We start from the raw sequence: 10,642 nt of genomic DNA, 5'->3' as shown, positions 1-10,642 counted from the left end.
TTCTTTCTTTCCCTTTTTCCCTTTTTCTTCCTTTTCCCTTTTCTCTTTTTCTCATTTTCCTAGTTTTCTTTATCTTTTTCTCTTTTTCTCTTTCCTTTTATTTTTCTTCTCTTTCCTTTTCCCTTTTCCCTTTTCGCTTCCCCTCTTTCCCTTTCCCTTTCCATTTCCTTTTCCCTTTCCCTTTTCTCTTCCCCCTTTTCCCTTTCTCTTTCACTTTCCCTTTTCCTCTTCCTTTCTTCCTTTCCCTTTCCCTCTCGCTCTCCCTCTCCCTCTCCCTCTCGCTCTCCCTCTCCCTCTCCCTCTCCCTCTCCCTCTCCCTCTCCCTCTCCCTCTCCCTCTCCCTCTCCCTTTCCCTCTCCCTCTCCCTCTCCCTTTCCCTTTTCTCTTCCCCCTTTTTTCTTTCTATTTCACTTTCCCTTTTCCTCTTCCTTTCTTCCTTTCCCTCTCCCTCTCCCTCTCCCTCTCCCTCTCCCTCTCCTTCTCCCTTTCCCTTTCCCTCTCCCTCTCCCTTTCCCTTTCCCTTTCCCTCTCCCTTCTCCCCCGCCCCGCCGCCCCCCAGCACCCCGGACAGCTCCCGCCGCTGCCCCGCCCCGTGTCGGGGCGCTCCCGGCGGGCGGGGCCCTGCGCGGCGGCGCTATATCAGCGCATGCGCGGCGGCGCGCGGGGCCGGGGCAGCGGAGAAGATGGCGGCGGTGCGGGCGGTGCGCGGGCTGGTGAACGGCGCCGGACCCGGCGGACCGCGGGAGCAGGTGGCGGCCCTCACCCGCGACTACCTCTCCCAGCCGCGCCTCAGTGAGTGCGGGGCCCCGGGGGCGGCGGGAGGGGGGGAGCCCGGCTCGGGGCCGAGCGCCCGCTGGGCCGCACGCAGGCCGGGCTGCCTCGGAGCCGGGCGGGCCGCAGCCTCGGCGGCGGGCGAGGCCGGCAGCCTGGGCCGCTCCTTGCGGCAGCGCCGGCCTCCCCCGGGCCCGGGTGCTCCTCCGGGCCCAGGCGCCGGGCAGGCCTGGGGGGTGCGCGGGGGTTTCTGGAGGGCTGCGGGCCGGTGTCCCGCTCGAGGTGGCTTTTAATGGCCCCGGGGGCTGCAGCGGTGCTGTTCGCGGCTTCGTCCCGTCCAAACACCTAAATTAGTCGCACGCTGGAACCCTGAGCCTGTTCCCCCCGGGTGACATCGGCCCTTTCAGCGTCCTTCATGAAAAACTCAAGTTTTTAGCAGGAACTGAAAATTGCTGTAACTTGTGGGAGGTGGTGTGGATTCTCTTCCTTTAAAATGAAGTTGAGAAATCTGATGGAAAAGGGGAAATGCGGTAGCCTTGTAGAAAACCCTTTATTGCAGTGTAGTAGGGGGAAAGTCAAAGTTTTTTGAAGGTGTATTTTTCTTGGCCTTTTTTTGATCTAGGTAGTAATTACCCAAGTGACTCTACTTGGGCACGTAAATAGTGTGAGTACTTACAAGGTGGTAGCCAGGGAGCTCCTCTGCAATGGTTTCCTTGAAAATGTTAGTCAGATTTGAAAGCCAAATCGATCATTACTGTTCCTGCTCCCTCAAGTCTACTGCTTTGCTTTACTCTGGAGTGGAGGCTTCTATCAAGGTTGGAGCCAAGGTGACTTCATATTCAATTCCTGTTTTTCTGTGTAGGTTTTGGCTTTTGCCCAACTGACATTGCTTGCAAGCTGAATATGAAAAACACTTTGGTTGCTATTGATTTGTCATAGAACTGGTTGATCTTATTGGAAACAGGAATTTTGAGTCAGTGGCAAGCTGCTTTCAAGGGGAATGGATGCTGGTTGATGTCAAGGAAATATTTTCTTGTGGACAAAGCAAGGAGTGTAAACCCTTTCCCGTTGACTGAGGAGGAAGTGCTCATGAGACAGTCATGAGATGAAATGCTTTGCTCAAGATAATGTTTTCCATTTCTCGTGGACAGTGGGCTGCAAGCACTTGCAGTCTAAGCAGAGGCTTCTTCATGGCATAATGTCTGTGTAGTTCTCCTTGCTCAGGTGAAAGGAGCAGGCCAGCCTGTGCTTTTGATTAAGACTAATTTAGGGACATGTGTTGTGTCTCAGGGTGTTTGGCAGGATTTTGACAAGAGTAAAACTGAGAAATAGGAGTTCCAGCCTTAGACCATCTTATATACCTGGTGACCCTCAAACCTTATCTAATGCAGTTTTGATTATTGCTGATTAAGAGATTATATTGTAACAGTTCAAACTGTTTGCTTAAGCGTAAATACCGCATTGTTGACAGTCTAGACAACGCATGGTAAGCGCACCAAACCTGGGCAGACTGAAGTGTCTAAGCCAGATGATTCCCTGTGGCCTGGTGGAATTTGTGATCTTTCCTAGCACCACGAGTCCCTGTTTCCTCTGCCTTGTAGCGTGACCAAGAACGGGTGCTGGTGTCTCTCCTGTTCTGCAAATGGCTCCGCTTGCTCATTTTTCCCTCCCAGGGATAAATGATTAACAGTCACTCTCTTGGTCACTGCTCCTTGTGACCCTGGTAAAGCTTTGACTCAATGTTACTTTTCCCTGTGGATCAAGTGATGCTGGGATACTAGTCTGTCCTTAGAGCAAGGCAGGAGGACTGTTCAGTGCATTTTCACAGCTCTTCCACTGGGCTGGTAGCAGAATGATGAATTCTGGGCACACGGTACCTCAGGTTGTATGTTGTGCTAATACGTGAGCTGCTGATGTTTAAGACATGAGCCTTCTGATGAGCCAGCTAGCTGTGGCCTTCTATCAGGTGTCAATCCTTACGTTAAACCAGGATAACCCAAGAGTAGGAGGAGTTTGGCTGAGGTGAAATTCAACCTTTTACAGTATAGTGCATTGACCTTTTCTTGGGAGACAGGAAAGGTGTTACAAGGTTTCCTCTTAGCAGTGTGCCAAAACCCACAACTTACTGTAGAAGCTCTGCTGATCAGCTTTTGAGCACGAGATCGGCTTGCTTTGCTAAGTCCAGGCTTTCACATGGGCCGTTTCAGTGTCATGGAGCAGGACACTTCTGTGGTTAAAAAAAAAAGCCTAGAAGTTGAGTATTGATGTTAAGGTCTTTTCACCATTTGTTGGACATAAATTGTAGTGGCACCTTCTTTATCACAAATTACAGACATTGTTATCCCTGCTTTTTAAAGATCTTGCAACTGTCTCTTTCTTAGCTTAAAATGTCAACTCTACATTGTATTGGTGTTTCTGGTGGCATTCAAATTATCCCTGGATATAGACTTGCAGTGAATTTCTGTGTTGGACAAGAAAATGGCAATATCATATATCTCAATGTTACCTCGGGTGCTTTGCAAGTAGCAGCAAAAAACGCTGGCCGCACAATTCAGTACCTAATCCTTCTTGTAGAGTTCATAACAAACACAGCAGCAGTACAGCGGTGGGCCCAAAATCTGCAAACTAAGACTGGTGATAGGAATGAAACTTCAAAAACTTTATGTAGGATATTTCTGATGTTCTGAGGAAGTACCTGACTTGTGGCTTGCTTTCTTTCAGCTTATAAAACTGTATCGGGTGTGAACGGTCCCCTGGTTATCTTGGATCAAGTTAAGGTAAAGATTCAGATTCCTAATGAATGAAGCTTTTTGAGGGAGAGTTTACAAGAAAAGCTGTGACAAGTTAAATCCAGCCTGTTGTGAAATTAGTGGGTCCGCTGAGCAATTTTAATACAAGATATGTTTCTGGCTGCTGAGATAAATGAGAATGCGCAAATTGCTGTAAAGCTAAGGAGGGTTGTCTGTTGCTGGAAGAAAGGGAGAGTTGTTGAGACTGTTGGGGGAAAGAAAGGAAACAGTGTTTCAGTCTTACCAAAATCCCCAAAATGTTGTCTAAACTTGAATGCAGAAACATACCTATTCCCTTTGTTCTTGACGTTTTTGTTACCAAAGCATAAGTGCTCTGCAAAAGGGAACTGTAAACAGTTTTGGCTTGTTTTCAAACTACTGGCAAGTTACCGTTGAAGGCAAGCAACCGATGCTATGCACAGGCAAAAGCCAGCTTTTTCTTGTTGTCAGACACTGCATTGTAGCTTTCTGTTAGTATGTGAGGACTGCTGGGGTTTGTAGAATGGGTTCTGTCAGGTCTTTCTGCAGCCTACAACTCTGAGCAAGTGTTGTTTGGTCCCTGTAAAAAAGGCTTTAGCTTGATAAATTTTAATTGTCTTAGTGAGTTTTGTTCTGATGATAAAATTATTTTTAAAAATAATTGAGTAGTTGCTAAGCTTAAGCTTGCTTGAAACTGATATTGATAGTTTCATGACTGTTTTTCTGGATTTTAATGCTTTCCACCATCTTTCTTGCTTGTCTTCAGTTTCCTAGGTACGCAGAGATTGTCCACTTGACTCTTCCTGATGGCACAAGAAGAAGTGGGCAGGTTCTGGAAGTCAGTGGCTCCAAAGCTGTAGTTCAGGTACAATTAGGGACAGGAGTGTCTCTTGTTGCAACAGAAAAGTATTTTATTAATCAGCATGTGTCTGAGCCATGACAAATCTGTCTTGTGATATGTTCTTTTGGTACCATAAATAAATAAAAGACCCACCTCCTTATTCCAAGTGCAAGTGGCATGAATAATTTTAGAAGATTGAAAACTGGAGTGCAGAAGGACATATTTTATTTGCATCCCCCCCAGATTTGTTTGCTGCTAGATTAAAGGAATTGTACTATAACTGTTCAATATTAGATTCAGGATCAACTCCTATGGTATGTGGATGCAGGTATTTCTTCTAAGCAGCTGTTTCTTGTTAATATTAATTCTTATCTGAAGAACTTTACACTGTTGGCAAAGGGAAATACTTGAGATCAAAGGAATGGCACAGGGTTTGTTGGTTGCTGCTGATACACTTCATGAATTTTGTGTAAAGTAGGTTTTTATGTGATGTTTTGTACTAGCAAGCTGCTTTTGAAATCCTTTGCTTGCAGAGGAGTGCTTTGCTTTTCTGCCCTGTGGCTGATCAAGTTCAAGCTGTGAAGCAGCATTCTAGGGTGTTATTTTTAAAGCACGAGACTTACTCTGTTCTCCTGTGTTTTTTTCTTCTGCGATATTTACAGGTATTTGAAGGAACTTCAGGTATCGATGCTAAGAAAACGTCTTGTGAGTTTACCGGGGATATTCTTCGAACCCCTGTCTCTGAGGATATGCTTGGTAAGTACTTGTATCTTGCTTTGAAGAATGAACAGACTTAATCACACACTAACCTACTTTCACAGTAACTTACATTTTGATTTTATTGCTGTTTTTTGTAGGCAGAGTATTTAATGGATCAGGGAAACCCATAGACAGAGGCCCCATTGTTTTGGCTGAAGATTTCCTTGACATAATGGGTATGTTCTTAATCCATTTCTGGTATGGATTTAAAGACAAATCTGGTGTTTCTGATTTCTGAATGTTGCCATAGTTTTGGTTTTGAACATAGGATCTGTTAGTGGGAGTTTAAACTTATTTTTAAGTATGTGTGTGGCACCAAACTCGAATCAAATTTACGCAAGTGCAGGATGATGAGGTAGCAGAAAATAACTGTTTTCAGTAATGCTTGGAGGCTGTTCTTTGACGTATTTGTAGACTATCTTAATTATACAGCCTCCAAAGATTAAAAAGCTAATAACCTGACAGGCTTTTCTTGAAAGCACTCTTACCATTTACATGACCACAGAATGCCAGAGTCTTGGGGTCTACAAAAGGCGCAGGTTTGACTGGGCCATCTAAAGACTTGTAGGTCTAACGGTGGGGTTTGCACCTTTTGACATGAGCCTTAGATCAGTGCTCAAGGTCAGTGGAAGTTTGATCAAGCTTCAAACACGTACATGGAATAACATGTTCTCTGAAATATAACAGGTCAGCCAATCAATCCCCAGTGTCGTATCTATCCAGAAGAAATGATCCAGACTGGCATTTCTGCTATAGATGGTATGAACAGTATTGCCAGGGGGCAGAAAATCCCCATATTCTCAGCTGCTGGCTTGCCCCACAATGAGGTGAGTACTCAAAGCTACTCTGAACTGTTAGTGGCTTGCATTTCACTGGGGTTAAAAAGTAAACTAAGTTAAATTCTGGTCTGTGTAATAGCATCAAATATACAGATGGATGGAAACTTTTTTTTCCCCCCCTAGATTGCAGCTCAGATATGTCGCCAAGCTGGCTTGGTGAAGAAATCCAAAGATGTGATGGACTACAGTGAAGAAAACTTTGCCATTGTGTTTGCTGCTATGGGTGTAAGTCAATATTATTGGAGGAAATGATGGTTGAGTAATAAATAAGCCAATGTTGAGAGTAGCTGAACATTACTTTTTTGAAAGTATTCTAAATAGGTCTTAAGTGTATAACTAGACAGTGCTAAATTGGCTGGCTGAATGGCTGAAAATCGCAAATGGCCAGGAGTACTGTAACAAAGTGTGTCTGATCAGGCTAAAGTATCTTTAACTTAAAATCTCTAGCCTGGAATTCTAGAAATAACTCATTCTGTTGGGAATGTAGGGGAGTCTTCATGATGCAGAGAGTTTTGCGTATGGATTATTAATGAGGTGTTCAGACCTTAATATGATGCAAACTGTAGTGACCTAAAAGCTGGCCTGGAACTGATGCCTTAATATTGTGATTTAGGTGAACATGGAAACTGCTCGGTTCTTCAAATCAGACTTTGAAGAAAATGGGTCCATGGACAATGTGTGTCTGTTCCTGAATTTGGCCAATGATCCGACGTAAGTAGTTACGCTATGTTGGTTGGGAAAAGGCTGAGAAGAACAAGTAAACTGGAAACTGAAGCCTCACTGGTGTCCTGCCAGATGTCACTTACATTGACATTTTGCAGCAAAGCTGAATATGAAATGCTGGTACTCCAGTTGGTGCATGTAGCAGATTTTCAGAGGGTTTTAAAGTATTTATAACTTCAAACTGTTACCTTGCCGCCTTTAAGCACTTGTCGTAAATAATGCCATACTGTTCTATTTCAGCATTGAACGCATTATCACACCTCGTCTAGCTCTAACAACAGCAGAGTTCTTGGCATATCAATGTGAGAAGCATGTGTTGGTCATTCTGACAGACATGAGCTCCTATGCCGAAGCTCTGCGAGAGGTACGCATTTATTAACTGGCATGCTGGGTGTTGGCAGAAAGGGTTCATAGTATAAAGTGAGAATGTAAACTTCTGCTCAAGCTGGTACAATTAGTATTCGTTACAATGTTCTCAAATAGCCAGTGAGGCTTTTAGTTATTCATTGTTTGTCTAGGATTATGTTCAGCCATCAAACAGCTATTGCTTCTGTGATAGCTAAACTTACTTGACTAGCGGCATTCAGCAGTTTGATATTATAGTTTCTGATTTGCCTTGGCATCTTGTCTCATCATACATGGTTGTGGTGACATGCTTCTCTTCGTTAATAGAGGTTTGTGGGGCCCTATTTTGGTATCACCTGTAGGAAGAAGTACTTTAAGTCACTAGTGTAGCTTAATTAGGGGAGGCAGCAGGTCTGTGTGAGTGATCTGATTTCTTGGAAATGTTTTCCTGGATTGCCTCAGGTTTCGGCAGCTAGAGAGGAAGTGCCTGGCCGTCGTGGTTTCCCAGGTTACATGTACACTGACTTGGCTACTATATATGAGCGTGCTGGGCGTGTGGAAGGCAGAAATGGTTCCATTACTCAGATTCCTATTCTTACCATGCCCAATGATGGTGAGTTATTTTTCAAGTGTTTTTAATAAATAGCGCTTTGAAGGACTCCTTTAGAGCAACCTGCCTTATTTTGGACACACAGCAAGATAGGAGGCCCTGTGGCCTTTAGGGTTTCCATTTGAATATTGCAGTTGTTGGCTGCCTTCTGTCTATATTGCTAATAGAAATGCTTTGCCCATTTCAGACTTCAGGACCATTCTCCAGCCCTCTATCAGGAGTGCTTACAGCACTAATCCTTGCATAAGAGCATTTAGTGATATGTGGGGGTACTAACTGATGGTGTTTTACTTTAGAAGTCACTTAACTGCAAAAAGCTGCTGCATCTGTGCTAGAATGGATATAAAAGGTCTGAAAACTGTCAAACCATTTTTTTTCCACAGATATTACTCATCCTATCCCTGACTTGACTGGATACATCACTGAGGGACAAATCTATGTGGATAGGCAGCTGCATAACAGACAGGTGTGTCCCAGACCAGTTAGAACATATTTAAGATTATTCTGTACTTTTTGAAGTATTAATGTTGAAATTCTTGGATATCTTTTTCCTCCAGATTTACCCACCTATTAATGTCTTGCCCTCCTTGTCTCGACTGATGAAGTCAGCTATTGGAGACGGTATGACCAGGAAGGATCATGCAGATGTATCCAACCAACTGGTATGTAAAAACCTCTTCAGAGAAGCAGAGGCATATTTCAAATACACCTCTCGCTGAACAGCCTGTAAAGGGCATGCCAAACAGTTGCAATCCAGAATACTCCTGAGGCGGATTTAAAAGCATTGACTGAGTGCTTAGCGTAGTCAAGTGAGACCCTGTATTTGGGTTTGAACAGAAATTGCTATGTTGGATGATCAAGGTAAAAGCACTTTGGTTTCTATCCCTTCCAGTATGCCTGCTATGCTATTGGAAAGGATGTTCAGGCTATGAAGGCTGTAGTTGGTGAGGAAGCTCTTACTTCAGATGATCTTCTTTATCTGGAGTTTCTGCAGAAGTTTGAGAAGAACTTCATTGCTCAGGGTAAGTGTCTGTTTCAAGAACATCACAGTATGCGTTAACACCTAGAAGGTCTTGTTCTCAGATCTCCCTGGTGGTGAGACACGTTCCTGCCCCATATTTCAGTCTGTGGTTGCTTTCTGCAGGTCCTTATGAAAATCGCACTGTTTACGAGACCTTGGACATTGGATGGCAGCTTTTGCGAATATTCCCCAAGGAGATGTTGAAGAGAATTCCTCAGACGACACTGGCTGAATTCTATCCTCGAGATTCGACTGCAAAACACTAGCCACAGCTTCATCTCTAACTCCTTGCTCTGTGAAATGCTGTTTGTTTTCTTTTTTCATGTGTTGGTGTTTACTTGTCGCCCTTACAATTAAAACCAAGAATAGGTGACACTTGTGCCAGTGTTCCAATGTACACTGATACCAGTTTTTAAAATATCCCTTCTTCCAAAGCCTGGATCTTCAGGAAAATATTTAGGCCAGCTCTTACAAATGTGCAATAGCTATCACGAAGCTTGGGTTTTTATTGAACTGGACCTTTTGCAGACATTTCAAGGGAATGTCTGAGGATTACCAGAAATTGCAAATCTTTATTTTCAAACCAGGAGCACATGGTTTAGAAAACATGAGAGCGCAAATGTGACTTCTTTGTCCAAAGCATCTGCTCAGTCTGATCATACGCAGTTGCCATGCTGCTGGTAGAACAGATGGCACTCTGCTGTCCTGCTGTTGTGCCTGAAGACCAGGCTAATGTGTGGAAAGCGTGGCGCATGACAACATACCTTTCTGAAAAATGCAAGCCACTGGTTTTCAGCTATGGCTTAAGATTCTTAAAGGTATGCATGAACTGAGGATGCTGTAGGCATGCTAGGTGCTTTTTCAGAGGTCACAGGCCAGTGGGTTGCTACCTGAAGGTAGCATGGTAAGGCTTAATTACTGAATTAAAGGGTTTAAATTGAAGGTTGCAGCGTAAGTTTCCTACTTACCCTTTTTTTTTCTTTGAATTCTGGAAATGCCAGAGACACAAAACAGCAGCTAAAGCATTCTGAGATCAGTAGCGTCCCAATGGGCAAAACTGTAGGTAATTCAAGGCTTTGTGCTGCTATCGAAGGGGATTATACGAGATGTGAAAAAACTCTTATACCTGACACAGTTGTACTGGTGGGAGGTCAGCTTTTAAAGTATGTCTTGTACAAAATGATGCGACAGGAGAAAGCAACTTAATGTGTGAATGGATATTTTGAATTCTGTTATAAAGCATGCTCTAGGTGGCACTGGGTCCTGAGTCATGTTTGAAACTGTTGTGGTTTGCACTCCAGGCACAGATTTGGCTAGCCAGGAGAACTCGGCATTCCCAAACACTGCAAACTTGGCTAGTCAATTCAGTGTTGTTTTTTTCAAATTGGTTCAGATGAGGCTCTGAGCCCAGTGCTGGCAGGCTTTCTTGCTTTTTTTCCAGGCTTAATGTAGTTTAAGCTCTGGTCTAGCTAACCAAAGCATGTTGCACCTCTCTAAACGCCTTCAGTGCTTGTCTAGGAAGGTGCTAACATGACTCGAACGATAGCGTACTAATTCCAGCTTTCCCTGACGTCTCCTATGTGCAGTTCTTTCTATAGTTTGTTCCGTGTTCTCTGTAACTTGGATGCAATAGCAACTTTATTCCAGTGCGTTCCACCCTAAAGCTGTGTCAAGTCTATTTTTCTTGAGGTAGGGATGGGAGGTTGGAAGTGTTGGCATGAGAATACTTTAATGTAGAGAATATCTAAATAAATTAAATATGGAAGGTGTTGAACAAAATGGAAGCTTTTGTGGTTCTGTGGCTGAAAACAACTTCAGGTCTTTTAGCAGTGGCTAAGATGTCCTTTGCCCCCGGGGATCCTGTTTACATGAATGAAACTACTTCATAGCGTGCTGAAAGCACTTTTCACTGCCATTTCTATGTCACAGCGAGGGCCACTTGAGCCACCCCCACATTATTACTGG

At 44.0% G+C, this 10,642-nt stretch overlaps 1 protein-coding gene across 1 annotated transcript; it reads left to right on the top strand.

Annotated features, from left to right (window-relative positions):
• Positions 1-646: 646 nt before the first annotated feature.
• ATP6V1B2 (ATPase H+ transporting V1 subunit B2) lies at positions 647-10,450 on the top strand. Its single transcript, XM_072846191.1, has 14 exons — positions 647-792; positions 3,493-3,548; positions 4,306-4,404; positions 5,043-5,136; positions 5,238-5,315; positions 5,827-5,966; positions 6,102-6,203; positions 6,592-6,689; positions 6,942-7,065; positions 7,509-7,659; positions 8,040-8,122; positions 8,214-8,318; positions 8,549-8,678; positions 8,801-10,450. Exons 1-14 carry the CDS (start codon positions 684-686, stop codon positions 8,941-8,943), a joined length of 1,512 nt encoding a protein of 503 aa, XP_072702292.1. The 5' UTR covers positions 647-683; the 3' UTR covers positions 8,944-10,450.
• Positions 10,451-10,642: the final 192 nt, after the last annotated feature.

This window comes from Ciconia boyciana, chromosome 25, assembly GCF_034638445.1.
Source record: "Ciconia boyciana chromosome 25, ASM3463844v1, whole genome shotgun sequence".
NCBI classification, from domain to species: Eukaryota; Metazoa; Chordata; class Aves; order Ciconiiformes; family Ciconiidae; genus Ciconia; species Ciconia boyciana.
Note: the sequence above shows the minus strand (reverse complement) of the source record. Positions and strands in the feature narration are given on the sequence as shown.

What these genes read in the sequence shown, in the direction of transcription:
- ATP6V1B2 (XM_072846191.1), top strand. Translation starts at nt 684, where the DNA reads ATGGCGGCGGTGCGGGCGGTGCGCGGGCTGGTGAACGGCGCCGGACCC. An exon ending in CCTCTCCCAGCCGCGCCTCA is followed by an intron (nt 793 to 3,492) that starts GTGAGTGCGGGG and finishes GCTTTCTTTCAG; the next exon opens with CTTATAAAACTGTATCGGGT. An exon ending in TCTTACCATGCCCAATGATG is followed by an intron (nt 7,660 to 8,039) that starts GTGAGTTATTTT and finishes TTTTTTCCACAG; the next exon opens with ATATTACTCATCCTATCCCT.